Below are 19,593 nucleotides of genomic sequence, written 5' to 3' on the forward strand. Positions count from 1 at the left end.
AGACAAAGGGAGAATTAGGCCCCATCCTCTGGATGCGATTTTTTTGATTGTTTGAATGTTGGCTTCAAAAATGTACCTTTATCAATACTGACTTCTGCATCTTCCACGCTAGTTTGAGTTTGTATGCGACATCAAACATACCTTTTCACACATGTTCTTTCCAGATTTTTTTTTAACACTTACTTAGCAGTTTATAGAAGGAAGTGAATGATCTCCTCAAGCTGCTTACAAATTAAAAAAAAATCTGTGCTTATTAATTATGCAGGATTAGTCTAATTATAATTCAGCAAATTAATTAGCGACAGAAGGTGTTCTGAAACATTGGAGTACATTTGCATGTTAAATGGAGAGGCTAGTCTGTAATATATGTAAATTTATGCATGGCTTCATAGTTTAATTTAAAAATTTGCAGCTGCATATGGTATGGGAGCAGGTGAAAAGTCAGTTTTAGTTTAATGATGCTAACAAACATTGGATGGTGTCCTGTCTTAGCAAGAGAATGCACTCATATCTGCTAATCTGTGAATCTGTCATAAGAATATAACGTTACATCGATGCTCAAACTCAAGGTCATTGGTGAGCGAACCCGTCAGTACAAAAGGTATAAAGCTGAAAACTGCAGAGAGAAAGTGATGCTAGGAGGAGTCCAAACTCTGAACTTCCACCCCCCCCACTTTCTCTGATATTATATATTCTGTCATTCGGCCTTGGTTTAGGGGAAATGACATTCCAGCTTGCGTAAATAGGGGTGTCTTTCTGTCTCACTGGTGTCTATTCTGGCAGGTGTAAAATAGTTGTCCAACCTTGATTCCCTTTCCAAATATTCACATTTGCACTTCTTGTCAATTTCCTGGAGTCGTGGGAAAGTTATTACCGAGTTATGAATTAATGGTAGGGTAGAGAGTTTTACACATTGGCCTCCACCATCTGGCAAAACAGTAAAACCAGCGGACCAGGCAGCAGCAAAGGGCTCTTGGTGTAATTGGTGTTCACTGCTCAGCCTAGCATAGATGAGCTTCTGGGGGAGGGGAGGGAGCATGGGGAAGGGGTGCTGAGGAAAGAGGGTGGTGAGGATCCATTAAGCTGGTGGCTGACTAATAACTTCATTTCTCTCCTTCATCCAAAAGTCATGGTATTAGGAAGGGAAATGGATTTGTGTTCTCATTCTGAAAGAAGTCTGTGACGTGATTCAGTTCTGCACAGTCCTTTTTCCTTCTCAGATAGGAAGGGATGGAGCAAAAAAAAAAAAAAAAAAAAAAAAAGATGGAACTGTGCACATTGCAAAGAGCCCTCCAAAGACATTTTATGAGAACAGTTATTACAAACGTGCTCTTAGTGCTGAGTTTCGTTCCAATTCAAGCCCAAAGAGTTCACTTATTTTCATTAATGGCGTCAGATTTTCATCCGAGGGAAAAAACAAGGACTTTTCCATAGAGATTGTTTTCCCTGTGAGCCTCATGGTGCCAAGTAATGGAATTCAGGAGAGTGAAGATGTGTCTGGATATAAAAGGGGAAAAAAAAATCCCAACATATAACTCCAGGTCCTCAGAAACTGTAGCGGGTTTCCAGTCAGAAATAAGTGCAGAATCAAAGTGGTTCCCTTGGTTTTGCACCTGTGTGGCTGTTGACAGTCAGTCGCTTGCCACTTGAGCTGTGGAAGACACTCACTTCAGAAGATATCATGAAATGGCTTTGAAATGAAGTCTGTCAATAGGGAGTCAGGTTTGCACAGTGGGGAAGTCACTTGCTCCTGGTGTCTAAATGAATACAGTGGATCCTCCTCGGAAGGCGGAGTGTTTAGTAACGAAGGATCTATTGCCAAACTGAAATGTCACTTCCAGGAGCTTGTCACTGGAGTGCACATCGGATAGAAAATGACTTGATGGGGATCGTTGCCAGTTAGGATCCAGCATATGGTGCATGTAGCTCTGAAGGCTTTTGCTGACCAGCATTCACTGAAAACAGGGATGACCCCCTATCTTTCTGTTTTCCCTCCCTGCTGTCTGTTGGAATGCATTCATTACAAGTGAGGTTTTTTCTTTTTACTATCTCTCCCTAAAAATTAAGGTGAAGAAGCTAACTTTCTATGTCCCAGACATTTACCCAAACACTCTGCACCAATAATGAGTCCTTTCTACTGGCCTTGGAAGGCCCTTGTTTTTTACTAAAGATTCCTAATTTTTATGATAAATATCGAGTACTACTACTGCTACTACTAATAATAATTGCAGAAGCCTTGAAATCATGAGGAAATGGCTTGATAGGGATACCTCGATTAGCTGCCACATGTAGAACTGAAATTATCTGCTGTCAAAGAAATTAGCTTGCTGGTTTATTTAAAAATCTCCATTGTAAGAGATCTTCCTCTGTCCCTTGGATAATGCTTTCAAAATTTAGCTTTGGTGACTTGATTCTCAAAAAATGTTTTCCAAGATTTAATTGAATTTCTTATGTTACATGTTTGATTTCCGTTTTTTGTTTCCCCATAGTCGTGATGGACAAATGGCCCCGAATCTCCCCCATCTACATGAGCAATCTTTTGTGTTTTTTTGGTAGAGGGCTGCTGTTTGGGCTGTGCTGTCTTTGGACAACATGGAGAAGTGTTGTTTCTGAGTAACTGATAGTTTTTCTTATCTTCCTTGGCATACTCCAAAAGAGCTGCAAAATTTCCAGAGCATGCAGTCCCTGATAAGAATAATAGAAATTTATGTTTATTTGCTTGTTCTCCCTCCCCCCAACATGAAGAACAACTCCACTCTCATCTCCAGAGTAAGAGGAAGGAAATGACATGATGCCCCACATAGACCAATGAGGCACTTGTCCCCAGAAGCAAAGAGCTGCTTGGCATCACGTCCCCCTTTTCCTGCAAAAGAAGCCTGGCCACGCTCCTGCCAGGGCAATGTTTTGCTAACAGTCAGGCAAACCTGAGTTCCACCTGTAGTTCTTCTATTTACTAGCTGTTTTACCTTGGACAAGTAATCTAACCTTTCTGAGTTTTGCTTATCTCCTCTGTAAAATGGGGATGTTAAAGCTTTTTACTCCCAGAGTTGGGAGAATTAAATGAAATCACTCATGGCAAAATATGAAGTTGAGGAATATAGGCTATCACTAATTAGGACTATAGTAATAATTATAATTAGTCTTTTTGCCTAGAAGAGTTAGGGAGGTTGAGGTGAAGTTGGAAGAAAATATATTGCTTGAAAAATTTCAAAATTTCAGCTCTGAAATGTCCTTTTATTGAAATAATCCAGATGAATAAGCTTTCATGGTAAAATGTCCCTTCCTTAGGAATGTCTGTGGAGATTAAAGATTCTATACCTATTCTATTCACATAGTTGTCATTACAGTTTAGGGGATCGTTTAGATAAATAGATTAGGTAGAACATCTGCTTACAAAAATGAGTATTCGATTTAAGTCTAAAGAAGCCAATCAGTCAAAACTTTTAAATCCTCTCCTTTTTCCATGGGTCTTCTTGGGTCTGTGTGCTGGCCACCGCCATCTTGCCAAGCAGATCTCAAATACCAAGACCACTCTCAGACCTTTCATTGCCAAGTTCCTTTGGGTATAGTGAGAGCCCACTGGGAGCTTGACCTCCCAGAGTCTCTTCATCCTTGTGGACTCTAGTTAGAGTCTTCACAAGGCCCTTAAAGCTTCAGGGCTCTTTCTACCCTGGGCTGATGCCTCAACAATCAATAGACCCCTGAAGGGCACTTGATCTTTAGGCCAAGGCAGGGCCCAGAGCTGTCCTTCACCATACTCGATGCTGGCTGGGTTCAGCTTCCGTTGGAGGCCTTTAGAGGAGGAAAATGTGTTCTCTCTGTTGTTGGAAGGTTCAAGAGGATATTCCAGTTAAGACCTAGACAAGCTAGAACACTGTTGTGTGTTTTTCCTGGTCTCAAGTGGAAACCAATCATGTGGGGTAGGGTCTTTCCTCTTTCCTACCATATAAAGCAGAGTTAGCTGCCATGAAGGACGTTCTCAGAGTGAGAAAACGGACCTTGGGGTGTATCCATCCAGCAAGACTCCTTACTCTGGTGCACAAGCTTGGATTGCCTCATCCCCCAAAGGATGTAAACTTGTGGAGAAGATCCTGGAGAAAATAGGCAACTTTCCATTGCTTTCAAATGTGAGTTTATGATCCAGCCTATCCCTACCTTTGGTGGTTCTCAGAAATGCTGTGAGAGTGTTTTAAGGGAAAGGGGCTGTCTTCTTTTCAGAAGCATGCACAAACAGTGAAAGTCAATTGTATTTTAATTTATTGGACTCTAAAAGAGGAAGTTAAACAGCTAATCCAGATAAAAAGTGTCTCCCTCAAAAATCAATGATCACAGACCTTTATGTACCTACATGGTTTGGGAGGCTATCTCAGCTGTGTATCTGGCTCAGCTAGTTAGTGATCCAGATGTCTTATGTGACCATCATGACATAGAAAGAACCAGATACAGCAGCCCACTCTGGCTTTTGGGAGTGTGAGGTGTTTTCATCTCTGAGGTGTATAAAATGTGGCCGTGTCATAGCACAAGTTGTTGCCAGGATAGGAAGTACTAGATTTTTTTTTTTTTTTTTAAGGAATAAGGAACTCAGTTTCACAGTGAAAGGTATTTTATATATTATTTTCCATAGAGTGAGGCTCTATGATGGTAGCTGTTACTGGTGTATCCCTGTCAGACCTTTTCCTTAAGGCAACTTTGGCACTTTCTACAGAACTTGCCTAAAGATTTTTTTGAATTAAAATTTTTAAGAAGGGACTAGATCTTGGATTTCAAATTGGAGGCAAGTGGAATGGCCTCTTCCATACATCTGGAGAAATACTGGGCTGGGTTTTGTAAGAGTCAGACCAGACCATTGGTTGTAATTCCAGAGTCTGGCAAGAATATTAAGTAGCTGCCCTCTCGGTGACTTAGAGACTCCCCTGCCCCCACCAGTGGGCCTTAACTCTGTACCCAATTTGTATATCTAGTCTGAAACTCATTTTCTATTTGGGATGAGTGCAGGACATGTTGAGGCCACCCAGCAGCCTTCACTGTATTCTTGAACTGTGCAGAATATCCAGTATTCTAAATATTGGAGATAGGGGTTTCTTGGGTAATAGGTAATCTCCTGGAATCTTACTCAGAGTCATATTCAGGGGTCTCCAGAGTAATCTCAGAATCTGGAAAAGCATGTTCTAATCGTTTGGCTGCTCTGTGAGGTCAAGGGCTTTGTCACTGTGCCTGAACCTTCTTGGCATATAGAAACACACTATGTATTGATCCAACGAGTGAATAAGTGAATTCAGCAGAAGTTTTCAGTATGAAGCATGCGACTGTCTTCTGTGTAGCTATCTTTGGCAATGTTTTCCTCTTAGGATAGATACTACAGTCCTCTTGATTTCCAAAAAGCCAGAATCCTTCACTTTTTTAAAATTTGGCTTTATTAGACCATCTTTTCTGAAGTTTTTTGAGACTGGCTTTATGGAGGCATAGTTTCCATATCATAAAGTTTACCCATTCAAAGTGTACAATTCAGTGGTTTTTCCCACATTCGCAGAGTTGTGTTATCGGTGCAGGAAATACGGAACACCGGATGGAGCTTGTTGCCAGAAAGATCCAGGTTCCAATCCTTGTGTCTATCACTTACATGCTGGGTGATCTTTGGCAAACTTCTTAAATTCCTGAGGCCTTCGTTTTTCCTGGCTGTAGGGTGACCCGTCACTCGTGGGTCATTGTGAGTATGAAATGAGGCATTGTACGCAGCGTGGGTGTCCAGCAAGCCATCTGTCCCTCCCCTTGAGACCCCCACACCCTTAGCTGCCGAGCCACACAGGATGGTGAGCAAGGACAGAGCTGGCTCTTATGTGTGGTGTCCCTGAAGCCCCTGCCTCAGAAGCATAGACAAAGGATCCTAGTGCAGTGGTGGCTCTTGCTCAACACCTGCCTGTCAGCCTTGGGTACTTCCGGCTCTGGCCAAGGTCTCACCCCAGATGCCCTGTCTTCCACCCATCAGCCATCTCCTTATTTTCCTTTCACAGTCTCATCTCAGTGGGTTCAACTTACCTTTCAGAACCTCCCCCACAGACCCACTTGGACTCCAGTATCTTTGGTGGTTTCTTTCCCCACTGTGGTCCTTTCTGGAAGGTTCTCAACTCTTAACATTTTTCTTCACATCCATAGAATATTAATGCTGGAAGGAACCCTAGAGATGATCCAGTTAAACCTTTCTTTTAACAGTTGAAGAAACTGAGGCCCAGAGAAGTGAGGTGACTTGGTTACATCATTAATTAATAGCAGGTCAAGACTAGCACTCTGGCAGCATTTAAGACCTATCTGTGGAGTGAGGGAGTGCTTGTTGGTGCGTTTACTGCCTCGGTGACCCAGGTACCACATTGAAATCTGAGGGTTTGAGCTTGAATTTTGACCCACCTCTCTAGTTCTCTATATCCATAAAATAAGGATAAACCTATAGTTGTTAGTGTTCACTCCTAAGGAATGAGATCAGAAGCCTTGCAAAGTATGGCATACTAAGTGGTTGTAATATTTATGTAGTCACCATTGTTTGGAGAAAGTGGAAATAACTTCCATCCTGATGAGAATCTGCACATTTGGTCTGAATCTTGTAATTCATTTTGGTTTCCCGTTTCTGAGTGGAGAGAGAGCTGACATTTTCCAGGCAGCTCTGGCTTCGGAGGGATCTAGACCCAGGGGATTCTGAGAGAATGTGTTCCCTGCGAGTTACCCCGGGCTAATGGATGGTATGGTGAGTAAAGGGTTTTGTACCAAGACCCTGAATATGGTGGATGGAGAGGGTAGAAGGAGGAGAGCAGAAGATATCAGTAACAGGAGGAGAGAAAATCGGAGATGTCAGCAAGCCCCGGAATCTCTTTTAATTGATTTTAGATACACATGTATATATTAAACAATTGCGGGCCATAATTTCTGATGCTAGCCATTTAGAAGTAGCAGTGCTTTCTTTTAGAAGGCTTTATATATAATATAAGAGAACTTTCTCTTTCTCTCCCTCTCTCTCTTCCCCCGGCTCCCCCCACACCTTCCCCTCTGTGAATCAAATGCTAAATCCTTAGTGTGCAGGGGGCCGTGTAGGTCACACAACCCCAGACAAGCGAAAGAGTCAAAACTGGGTGTTTTCCATCCGAGTAACTGTTAAGGGTCCTAATTTAAAATGAATAAAGCCTTTCAGCAGGACTGTGTTTTCCTAAATCAATTTGATTTTATGTAAACATTTATCTCTTTTGCACTTTTCCACCTTCCACACCATTCATATAATAATGCCTTCACGAACATTAATGTTTTCACCAGATACATTTTGGAGAAGGGGTGGGGGAAGGCGAGGGGAGCTATAACACACAGAGAACACATTATAAGGATTCCAGTTGTGGCAAAACTTTGCAAAAATCAAGGAGTCGATGAGAAAAAGTACTCGGTTTGGTTTTAGTAAGGGGGAGATGTAAATGACTGCTGGGGCTGTTGGAGGGCAAATGTGGTGTGGGGTGGGGGCTATTGTTTGGAAAGAGACTCAAGCGAGAAAGGGCAAGTTTTTAGTGTATCATCAGAGCCTCTCTGGGCGTTGTTATGAGGCCGTAGCTGATTCTGATCTGAATGTGCAAAAGAGGAAGGTTTCCCCAGCAAGAAATAACATGTTTAAATTCTGGTTAATCTTTACTGAGATAAAAGCAGCTCTCCTTTCTAACCCATTCCTGTTACTGTGGGCAGTCTGTACCATGAAAAGCGTCAGCAGGTTGTGAATTTGGACACCGCATACAGCAAGGCAGAACCTTTTCTCTGCTGTCCTTCTGGAGGTAGCTCAGATAAAGATCCTGACACCTCCAAGGCTTGGGACCTCCCACCCACCCCCTGAAAAATTGAAAGAGAGAAGTGAAAAGCAGATGTTATAAAATAATGAAAAAATTCTAAATTCACACTCAACCTTATTCCTAGATCGGGTCAGGAGCATGTTGCCAAATATTTTTAGCAAACAGAGAGTAAAAGAGCTTCCAATACAGAAAATACTCCAAAGAGTCAATTCTCTGTCTCCCCTCCTTTATTGTCTACTGTTTATCTTCTCATTGAGATTTTTCTTAATGATACATACAATTAATTGGAGCGCTCTCTAATTCTTTTGTGTGATTGTTAGAAAAAAATTAAACTAAGCAGAAGGTCATGATGAGAGTATTTTACCAACCGTTCCTTTAAAAATAGAATTTTTGGAAGCATTGTTGATTTTTACTTATTCTTGTTGGTAAATCCTGGGGAAAATGTATATCTTTTCCTTTAAAGTTCTAATTCAAGGCATGGATGTGAGAGTTCTGAAGGGACTTTGGGACTGCGGTAAAATTTCGTTGTCATAGTAACAGAAAGGGAAATAGGCCTAGCTCACCTGGGACTTTAACACTGCAAAAGCTGGAATTCTTTTTTTTTTTTCTCCCAAGGAAAGGGACTCTGCAAGTGAAATAAATGAAAAACTTATTGTATTTTGAAACAAAATTTTAAACATTAACGAGGTGTGTTGCTGGAAAGGCCACTTCTGATGTTTTTCTTGGTTGATGTAGTTGTCTGATTAAAGATACCCAATTTAAAAATTGCACAGACAGGTCATTTAGGAGAATATTGGGTTCCGAAATATGTCTTACAAATGATAACTTCAGACCATGATTCTGTGTCTTTGCATGTTTCTGGAAAATCTATAGACGGTCTGAAAGGACTTTCACACTACTTATGAATCATAGAAACCCCAGCGTATACCTGCATAGACGGACTTTGTCTGGTAACATACGATATTCTGATTTTATATACATTGGTTGAATCTGTCAGGCCATCTTCTTGTGTGAGCGTGAAGGTGTGTGTGGCCAGTGCAGAGCCACATACCCTGAAATTTTGGGCCAAGTCCTACCATTTCTAACCCCGGAGCAAGACTTTCTGTACAGCAGGGGTCACTGCTGTGTTGAAAGCCTTTTTTTTTTTTGCAGAGCGGGTGCTCTAGAAACTCCAGGCTGGTGTGCAAACCAGAGCCCAGCTTGTGAACTACTTAACCATCCCCCACAGTGATGGGGAAGGGGGTGCTGGGTTTGGGATTGAAAACATCCAAATTTGCAAATTGCAGAGGGATAGCCGTGCTCCTCACGGGCCAGGCTGGTTGAAATTCCCCAGACCTGCAATACAATTGCTTTCAAATCAAATCTAATAGAATGCAGAAATATACTCCCTTAAAAAATGTTTACTGAAAAATGTAACACACTGCTTTCTCTTCACAGATTCTTTTTAAAATTTTTCCTCAAGTGCAATCAGAATTGTTTGAAAACAGCAGGAAACCCAAGGGATATGAGACGGTTTCAGGTAAGGGGCCCTGCAGATCTTTCCTGTTAAATAAGTCGTCCTGTTTTCTCTCTCCTTCTCACTCTTTCTCTTTTCTTTTCCTTTTTTCTTAAAAACGATTACTCACTGATGCTACTAACGGTATGAACAGTAACTGTAAATGAAAACCCTTATCTGCTAGCACTGAGGGTTTCTTCATTTTGTAGTGTTTTGGCTTTTCTGCCTCCACTGCCAAAGCCCCACGGGGAGAGGCACCAACCCATGCCGGAGATTTGATTTTGAGCCCCCAGGCTGCCCATGGCGTGCATACACAGCTGCCCACCGCAGGAACCACCGTGTTCTTGATATTCAGCTACCCTGGGATTTTTCAAAGCAGTTTCTCTGTGTTTTCTGCAAGCAACAGTCTCTGTCTTCCCTTTTCCACCGATTAACTATTCAGTGGTCTCTCCCGGAGCCTTTGGAAGGCAGCAGCCCAAGCAGCCGCGGTCACTTTCAGATTGCAGCCTGACAACAAGACCCACGGGACGGTGACCCAGCTGCCTGGCAGTTAAATCTGCCACCGGTTTCACCCCCCTTGCCACTGATGTACCGAAGAGACGAGCTAATAAAAACACAGAGTGAGGCAAAGTGTATCAGGCTGGAGATGAAAGCGAGCCCCTTCCTTACGCTTTGAAGGACCCATATTTAATTTGCCAAATGGCTTTCCTGCCGTTTATGCTCCAGCTAAATACGCGGCACCCTCTTCTCCATCGAAAAATTAAAAACATGTTAAACACTCATATTCAAGCTTGAGACTTAAAAAACAAATCCTCGCAGCAACGTGAGAGGTGGGGATTACTAGCTTCGTGTTTCAGGTGAGGAAAGTGAGGTTCTGGAAGGTTAAGTAACTTGCCCCTAGTCACAGTAAGAGGAGCCAGCAGCCTGGAGAATCGGTTGGATCAAACTCTTTCCACCAGACCATGAGGGTGCGACATGCTGCAGCCACTAGGTTGATGCTTTGCTATTGTCCTCTTGAAATTCCTAATAATATTTGAACAGGGAGAGGCACCTTTCCATTTTGCACCGGACTCCACAAATCATGGAGCTGGTCCTGCCTGTCATTTAGAGAGTTTCTGTGGTTTGGCCGCAGTCAGATGGATGTTTAGAGCCATTCGACAGTTAATAGGGGAGATGGACATGCATGAGGCCAGTGAGAGTTATTTTGAAAAAAAAAAAAAAAAGCAAAATCCTATTTTTGTTGTTGTTGTTATTTTTTGTTTAACTGCATCACGGTTATCAAATAATCTAAATGTCTAGGGACATTTTTTTGTTACAGTATTTCACACTATTACCATCCTCTCTTAAACAAGTGGAAGCCTCTTCTCTGTCATACAGATTTTTCCCCTGCTTATGATATGAACACAGATAGAAATAAAATCAGCCTTCTTGGGGACCAAACAGGAATGTCATGCATAGTGGAAGTTCACTGTCCTCAGTATTCCAAATAGAAACATAAATAATTTCTGTCCCAAGAAGAGTGGAATTCACAAGAATTCCAAAGTACCCAGTGAACAAAACTTTACTTCTGGAATAAACAGAGGCCAAGAAAAGAAGTTGGCCATTTGAGATCCTGTTCTCTACAACCGCTTTCAAAGAGTTTTAAATCTGAGGATTCTCATCAATGAGAAGAGGCTTCTAATAGAATGCCCCATCATTTTATTTCTCCCAAATTTTAGAAATACATTCACAAAGCAAATGCATGCTGGTATTTCTTCCACTTCTTTGGTTATTTATTAAGGAAGGTTTTCATTGTGCCTGAGTTTAAGAGATGAAGAATTATCATCCTATGTGAAAATACTCAACTTTTATAAAGGGAAAATATTTTTTAAAAGATTTGTAGATTCTATGATCTTCTTATTTCCTGGATAGAGTTAAAATCAATTGACATTTTTTATTAAGATAAAATGTATATAACACACAATTTACCATTTAAACCATTTTAAAGTGTACAATTCAGTGGATTTTAGTATACTCACACTGTAGTGCAATGGTTACCACTATCTAATTCCACGACATTTCAATCAGCTTCCTCCCAAAAAACTCCAGGTCTCCCAATTCCTGTTTCTCGCCAGCCACCAACAACCACTAATCTACCTTCTGTCTCTATGGGTTTGTGTATTTTGGAAATTTCATGTAAACAGAATCATACCGTATGTGGCCTTTTGTGTCTAGGTTCTTTCACTTAGCAGAATGTTTTCAAGGTTCACCCACGTTGTAGCATATATGAATACTTAATTCCTTTTTATGGCTGAATAATATTCCATTGTATGGATATATCACATTTTGTTTACCCATTATTCAGTTAATGGATACTTGGGTTGTTTCTACTTTCTTGGCTGTTATAAATAATGCTGCTGTACTACTGCTAATAATAATAATAATAATTATTATAATTAACTTCCAAAGTCAGTACACAATGGAGCTTGTCCTTTTTACATAATACATTTCAGGGCCCATAAAAATGCTTGGGTGGAGTATGTACCTTTATACTTATCTTTGTTCTTAGGTTAAAAAATTAACTCAGAAGCGCTACAAACTGTATATTTAAGAACAAAACATACAGAGATTGAGATCAGGATTTATTTTGAAGTATGCTATCGGTAGTATTAAGAACTGACAATGCTGGCATACATCATTTCCGTTATAAGAATTAATTAATAAATAACAAAATAAAACTGTACTTGTCATAAAAATAAATAAATAAATAATGCTGCTGTGAATATTCAGGTACAGATTTTTTTTGGTGAACATATTCTGGGTCATACGGTAACTCTATCTTTCACTTTTTGAGGACTACCAAACTGTTTTCCACAGTGTCTGCACCACTTTGTATTCTCACCAGTAAGGTATGAAGGCTTCAATTTCTCTAATTCCTCACCAATACTTGTTATTTTTCCATTAAAAAGAAAAATTCTCGCCATCCCATGGGTGTGAAGTGGTACCTTATTGTGGTTTTGGTATATCTATCCCTAATGACTAATGAGGTTGGACATCTTTTCATCTTATTATTCATTCGTATATCTTCTTTGGAGAAATGTCCATTGGAACTCTTTGCTCATGTTTTAATTAAGTTATTTGTCTTTTTTTGTTGTTGTTGAGTTGTAAGAGGTCTTTATCTATTCAGGATACTGGGCCTTTATCAGAGATATGATTTGCAAATATTTCCCCCCATTCTATGGGTTATATTTTCACTTTTTTGATAGTGTCCTTTGATGCTCAAAAGAATTGGCAATTTTTACACTATAATCAGATTATATTAAGAATATAACCTTTGATGAAATCTCTCTCACATAGAGAAGACTATCATGAAGAAAAGCTTGACTATGTGCTGTAGTGATCAAGTTAGAAACTTGCATCAAGTTGTGAACATGAAACAAAACCAGAGACAGTAGGTAATCATGGTAGTGGGGAGAGAGATACGAAGGGAGGTTAACTCTCAGGAACATATATCTCATTCAGAATCACAAAGGTAATTACCTTAAATCAGATAGATAATTAATTCAATGCTCTACTTTTGTTATGTGGTCAAACATAGATTTAATTTGAAGGACTCTTTTGTGGGGATTTGATCTGAACAGAATAGAAATATGAACCAAACTTTCCCTCCTTTCTCACCCCTCCTCCTTCGCCTACCTTCAAAATACTAGTGGAATCTGGATTCTTTTTCCAAAAATGATCAAGTAAGTCCACAATTGTTATATAAAATTTATTTTTTGAGGTTGAACCAATCCTCTCTTTAATTCAGTTCAAGTCCTAAGTATCATAGGACATAAAAAATATTTATCAAAACACAGTGGGTTTTAAACCCTTTTTTGATCTAGACTCCTTTGAGAATCTGGTAAAAGTTATAGTCTTTGGCCCAACAAAACATTTAAACAAATTTTTAATTAAAATTTCAGGGGTCCCCAGACCTCTTGAAACATCTCTTAGGGTTCCACGAACCCCTGATCTGAAGAAATGAAATCCATCTAACACCAAGTAGACATCCTGAATGTGGGTTAACTCTTAACAACGGGGATTGGCACACTTAGGACTTTTCTTCATGATCTCTTCTCCACTCTCTGGGCTTTAAATGCCATCTGCTCCCAGATGATTCCTGGATCCAGATCCTTAGACTTCACTCTTCTCTGGAGGTGTAGACCTATAGCTCTAACTCCTTCCTGGGCATCTTCCCTTGGATGACTAATGAGCACATGTTCAAAAGAGAACTCAATACTCACTCCCTGATCTATTCCCTCCTCTTTCATTGTTAAAGCATCGCCTCCTCCTCCTAAGGATCTGTTAGATCCATGTCTGTCCCCTGAAAAACCATGACAGGCCCCTACCTCTCTCTTTTCCTTGTGTAATCCATCCTTAGCACAAATGCCAGAGTGATCTTTTAAAGCATGTCATGAATATCTGCTGTCCATGGACACAATGCTCAGGTTTAAAAGGCCCAGCTGAGAGGACCCACTCAGTATCCTCATCCCAGGCAACTCTCCTGCCAAGCCCATCTCCCAAAGCTCCCATGTGCCCAGTACTCATGACGCACATATTACTGGTTTCTGTTTATTGTAGAATCTTTCCGTGTGTTCGCCCCTCTGCCTGAGAGCCCTTTGCCCCCAAAGTATGAGGGTACTTTAAAAAGTTCATGGAAAGATTTATATTATCTTTTAATTCTACTTTTCTATGAATTTTTTGAAACACCTTCATATCTAAATCCATGGATCATGCATGCAGAACAATTAGGTGAAACACTCAGATTAACAGCTCACTGAAGGAAAGGAAAAGAAATTTGTGTCCAGTTTAAGCTGGCAGGCCTGTTGACATAATGGACCCTATCCTTTATTTCACTGCACTGTGGTTGGAAAGAAGGCAGTTGTAAAATCCAGAAGAAAACCCAGCTAGGAAAAAGGAAGTCAGGCATATTGTCATTTCCCACATTCAAATTCTGAAAATCTGTAGAAGTTGATGACAATTTAGGGCTTATTGCTAACTCACTGTCACAAATAAGCAATAACTGGCTGGGTCCGCTCCAAGTCATGGTGCAGTCATTCAATTACTCACTCACCCAACCTGTGTTACCGGGGAAATTCTTTGTGCCCAGCACTCCCTTAGGTGCTAGAGATACAGCAGGGAGCAAAGCAGATAAAATCTCACCCTCAAGGGGCTTACATCCTAGTGGGAGATATAGAAAATAAAATAAATGAATGATTTACCTAGCTGAGGTCTGCTCCTCTGTGGTCTTCAGGTGACTTGCTTGAAAGAGGTGTGACCTCAAAAAGTGCCAGTTGTTTTTTGTGATGCCTGTTGGAACTCCTTGGTGTGGCCAAGAGTGGATGATGTGGAGCTAAATGAAACCCAGAATTCTAATGATAACAAGTGTGGATGCTCTTCTGAACAGCATTCAGAGCTTTCCACAGCATCATCTATGATAGGACACTAATGCCAGCAGATCTTTTACTTGAGATTGGGAAGCTTAGAGGCCTGGGTGCCAAGTTTTTACTCTCTGCCTCAAAAGGACTCTATTTTTAAAAGATGTGATCACTGTAGAGGGCTAGGGTGGTTTCCATCAGTGTGAAGAGCGTTCTGGAGCTGGCGGCCTTGGCACATCTCCAGCATCCAAATCATTTCTAATGAACTCCCTCATTTCATCTTATAACTTGTTTGTAATTAAGATAAAAATCCTTACTGCCATTTGCTGAACTTCTCTGAGAGACTCTTGGGTGTCTCAAATTCATCCCCTAAGTGACCTTCTGTGTAGATAAGGTCCACCCAAATCATCCTTTTTAATTTATACAGTTATGCTAGGGAGAGACCCGAGACACATGTGCAGGTGCTGCTGTCCTTGGCCTCTAGAGATAAGACACCAGTAGCAATGGAAGGACACTTGGCATTTCTGATGAAAGAAAGAAAAGGCATTCCAGGGCCAGGCTGGGGGTTGGGACATTGGTGCTGTCTTGGTTCCAGGTTGCACACAGCTGGAATGGACCTGCTGGGAGGGCATCTGGAGGGCGATTTCAAGGGCATGAGTGAAAGGGTAGGTGCTTTGTGAGGACAGCTCTAGCAGGTCTGTCTGACCAGAAGAAAGCATAGTGGTGGGAGAAGGGAACGGAGGACGCAAAGATCCGCTCGCTCAGAAGGAAGGAGGGGAGCGAGACCGTGTGCAGATTGACCAATGTCCACGGGGGCGGTTTGATAATGCAAACGGCCCAGTGCCTGTGACTGCCACGTGCTTATAGGACGAACACGCGGGAACGATGGGGAAATTAATGTCTGTGACAAAGACACCTCGTCCACACAGCTGGGCATTAGCCATTAGCCTGTTTTACTAAATGATCCCAGAGCAAAGGGCACTGGCTACTCATGTCTTGGAACGGGGCCAAGACCCATCCCACAACCCCTTATGATTTTTTTTAAACCCTCAGCTCTTCTATAAAACTTTTTAATGGCACCACCATCTATTTTCCTTAAATAAAAAATGTTGAATGTTTCTCTCACACCCGCCGAAGAGGGAAACAAGAGTTTAAATTAACTCCAAATGGTAAAAATTTAATACAGCGCCAGCTGCCTGCAGGTTTCTTCAGTTCAGATCTTTTGGTTCGAGAGTGGCCCCAGCTGCTCTGTGATCTCATCCACCATTTGAAATCTGCGGTGCTACCGAGCAGGAGCTTTAGAGCCCATAATGAAAAAAATCACTTGACTTAGGGCCTCTCTGACCAACAGGTGAGTCCATTATCTGATGGCAAAACAAACCAGGTCGTCCAAGAAAAAATAATTATCTATTTGGAGTCAGAAAAAAAGCCTCTGAGAGTCTGAGGATCATTTGCTCAGTCTAATGCCTTAAGCTTGGGGAAGGCTTTCTGGGGTTACTTTGAGCTTTTCTCTGGTCTGTAAACTGCTGCTGCCCCCACCCCTGGCTTTTGGTGTCTCGAATAGGAACAAGAATCTGGGTGATAAAAATTTTGACCCCCTCACATGGTAAATGTGTTTTGAGCTCTTTGTTGGAGAAAAGGGAAAGATGTGAAAACAAGTAGTTGCCTCAATAACTTTTGAGGAAGGATATGTCAGACTTCAGTTAAATGGAAATGAAGCCTCAATGTTCAAATACTTTAGTGCAGTCAAATTTGGGCACAAAAACCTACCCGTGAACCCCCTATTCCAGAGCAGTCGGATGCAGAACTTTGTGGACAGCAAAGCTTTTTTGCTCTGCAATAAGAATGTGTAGATTCCTCAGCTGCTTCTGGGGCCTATGTGCTCCAGGTTTTTGATGGACCACAGGTGATTTGGGAGGTCCCCGGGGACAGAGTTTAGTGGACAAGAATGGCCGAGCTAAGCAAAGAAATGCATAAATGTTCTTTTATGTTATGGCTCCCCTGCGGCCCTGAGAGCTTTTGCTAGTAAAATACTGCCCCTGACCATAGCCATCCCACTTGGCATACATTTGAGATGGAAAAGCAGTGGGGTTAACAGAGTACAGGGAGGTAGCGTGTGAGTAGCAAGCATCAGTGGCCTCTGAGATGGAGGAACATTCAGTGTCGTAAAGCAGAACCATGAGCCTCAGGCTCCCCAATGACATGAAAAGCTGGTTGAAAAACATTGCCACTTGAATTTTGAACATTTTCAACTGGATTTAAAAGGCAAGCTCTAAAAGTGTCCACCCTAAAGCCAAATTTGCCAAAATACTCCAGCAGAGGGCTCTTGGGCATACTACTCCACACATGCCAGTTGGAAGTTTTTAAAAAAGTGCCAGAATAATCATCTCAGTAACCTGAAATTGGGTTGTATAACTCAGTTTTTTTCAGTTGTTCCAGGGTTATCTCAAATCTCACTTCCTTGAGGAAAATGTCTGTTACTGCTTTTAGTTTGGGCTGATTTTTTCCACCTTTGGGCCCCTGAGTATACAGTGGGCCACACAGTTTAGTCCTCAATGATCCAGGACTGTCTAGTGATAGTTTCTGATTATGTCTAGTGTTTGTAGTGGTCCATTAGCTGCAGGTAAGCTCCTTGAGGCTGTGAAAGTGCTTTCTCTAAGCCTCCATTGCATGTGGCACAGTGCCTGGGAGGCTCAGTGAATACCTGAGGACTGATCTTCTCAGGAGTATGTCATTAATGTCCCTCCCCCCTTGGTCGCACATCTGTCGCTATGGTGATCAACTTTGTGCTCTCCTGTTTGGGACTTGATGCTGAACTGAACAGAACATTTAGCCTTAGGGAATATAAAACAATAGCTCGTGCTACGAATTCTGGGAATTCCTTTAAATAATACGACAATATCCATGCTTGTGGGGTAGGTGTTTAAAGGTAATTTTGGTGACTCTGGAGTCCTCTAACAGAAAGGAATCTGGGTGTTAAATCTGGTTTGAAAATATGATGTGTGCCAAGAATAAAGTGGTAGAAACAAATCGCAGTAGCCGTTTGTTTGCTGTTAGCCTGGTCTAATTAATGGAGGCTTAGACAAAATTGTTTCGTTAGATCCACCTTGTTGGTGAGGAGAATTAGCTGGGGTATAAAAACACTACCGTGTATCTCTTCTTACCATATGGACTCCCAGCTTGGTTGCCCACCATGGCCAGAAGTCTGTCTTGGTTTTCTCTGTCACTTTAATGGCCTCTATGTCCCTTTCCTCCGTCCACAGGTGGAAAATAAAATCCCATATAATAGTAATGCTTTGGGAAAGCTGAAATAACACATATAGCAACTGAACAGTTATAAGGGGAAAGCACATCATGAATTTAATTCCATTTCCAGATGTAAAATGTCATAAAGAATTTTTTTCCATACTTGGCAAAATAACAGGAATTTTCGAGACCATTTTATTTAGCTGGGTGTATGCATGTTCATAAGTATGTATCAGAGAGACTTCAACGTTGAGTGTGCTGTAAATGCTACGTGTCGTAGCTTCACCGAGATTAAACCACCAAAGGCCCCCCATTCAGCGAGGAGGTGCATGACCCTCGTTGAAATGGTGGGTAACTGTGTCTGACTAATGGCAGAATGTGGTGTGTTTTCAAAGCAAGAACTCTGATTCATACGTGGGGGTTTCTAACCAGTGTAATTATTCTCTAGTGACTACAGACACTGGAATTGTCGTCTGTTTCAAAGAGCAGATCATTCAGTCATTCCACACATTTTTCATTTTGACTGCTCTATTTTTTTTAACCCTCCTTGTGTGAGACTTAGGGTCTTTGTAGGAACACCTGGGTATGAGCATAGAAAGGCTAGGTGCAAGTAGGACCCAAGCTAGCCCTTCCTCTGACTTATATAACTCCACTAAATTACACAGTTAGAGCTGTGAGAAGAATAAATACACACATACGCACACACACACGCACACACACACGCGCGCACACACACACACACACACACACATGCAAATCAAGCACATTTCCGAGTGAGGTGTAAAAGTAACCCATGGGTGGGAATAAGTCAGTTTGGTAATCAATCTGATATCAGAGAAACAGCCCCTCTACTGGAAAATTAGCTATACAGGAAGGTTAACAAACATGTCCACCTAAAGGGTGATGCCCACAATGGCCTGTTTTGAGCAGGAAAGAGCTCTTTACAACCCAGCTCCTGCTTCGTGTAAATTATTAGAGTCAGGGACATGGGAGAATGTTTGGGTAATGAGAAGAAAAATAGAATTTGAGAAGACCAATCAGTTTTCCCGAGTACTTTTAGCAGACAGCTAACATACTTGTAAATTTCGTTCTTAACACTTTCTTCTGTTTTTCAAGGAGGGATACAAACTTTTTATATTTTTCTGTTTCTGTATAACCAGATAACACCGCCATGTAATGAAATGATTCAAAAATGAAACCTACCACGGTCACTCTCTGGTTGGTCTGTGTTTACTGAGTTGGCCTCACCAGAAATTAGAGCTCACATCAAAGCACAATAAGGAATGGCAAAAAGCAAAAACCACTTCCACTTTTTTAAAAATGCAAGCAATTTCAATTGATCCCGACTTCTCCTTCTTGAAGACTTGCCTTAAATGTACCTTGTCATAAAAAAGTTAGTTGTTGCTTTTCTGTTGAATTAAATAAAATGTGTCCATTGAGGAGAGTTCTCATCTATTTTGGCTTAGTTTTCAAATCTGCAGGCTTTGCTACCAAAGCTTCGAGCTGAAATACAGATATATCAACTATGAGAAATAAATGAAAACTGTCACCAGCAGAAACTGGGGGTCCTTCCCACACAAATTATGGACATCTGTATTCCTAATTGGCATTCTTTAGGGCTGTGCCAGCAGAATGGCACTGCCAG

At 41.3% G+C, this 19,593-nt stretch overlaps 1 protein-coding gene across 5 annotated transcripts in view; it reads left to right on the top strand.

Annotated features, from left to right (window-relative positions):
- EBF2 (EBF transcription factor 2) overlaps positions 1–19,593 on the top strand; it is a 180,941-nt gene that overhangs the window by 117,339 nt on the left and 44,009 nt on the right. For all 5 annotated transcript variants that reach the window (XM_063085496.1, XM_063085499.1, XM_063085497.1 and 2 more), the window contains one exon: positions 9,249–9,330. In XM_063085496.1, coding sequence (XP_062941566.1) covers positions 9,249–9,330 — 82 coding nt within the window. The remainder of the gene's footprint in view (positions 1–9,248; positions 9,331–19,593) is intronic.

The sequence above is a fragment of the Cynocephalus volans genome, chromosome 2, assembly GCF_027409185.1.
Source record: "Cynocephalus volans isolate mCynVol1 chromosome 2, mCynVol1.pri, whole genome shotgun sequence".
Lineage (NCBI taxonomy): Eukaryota > Metazoa > Chordata > Mammalia > Dermoptera > Cynocephalidae > Cynocephalus > Cynocephalus volans.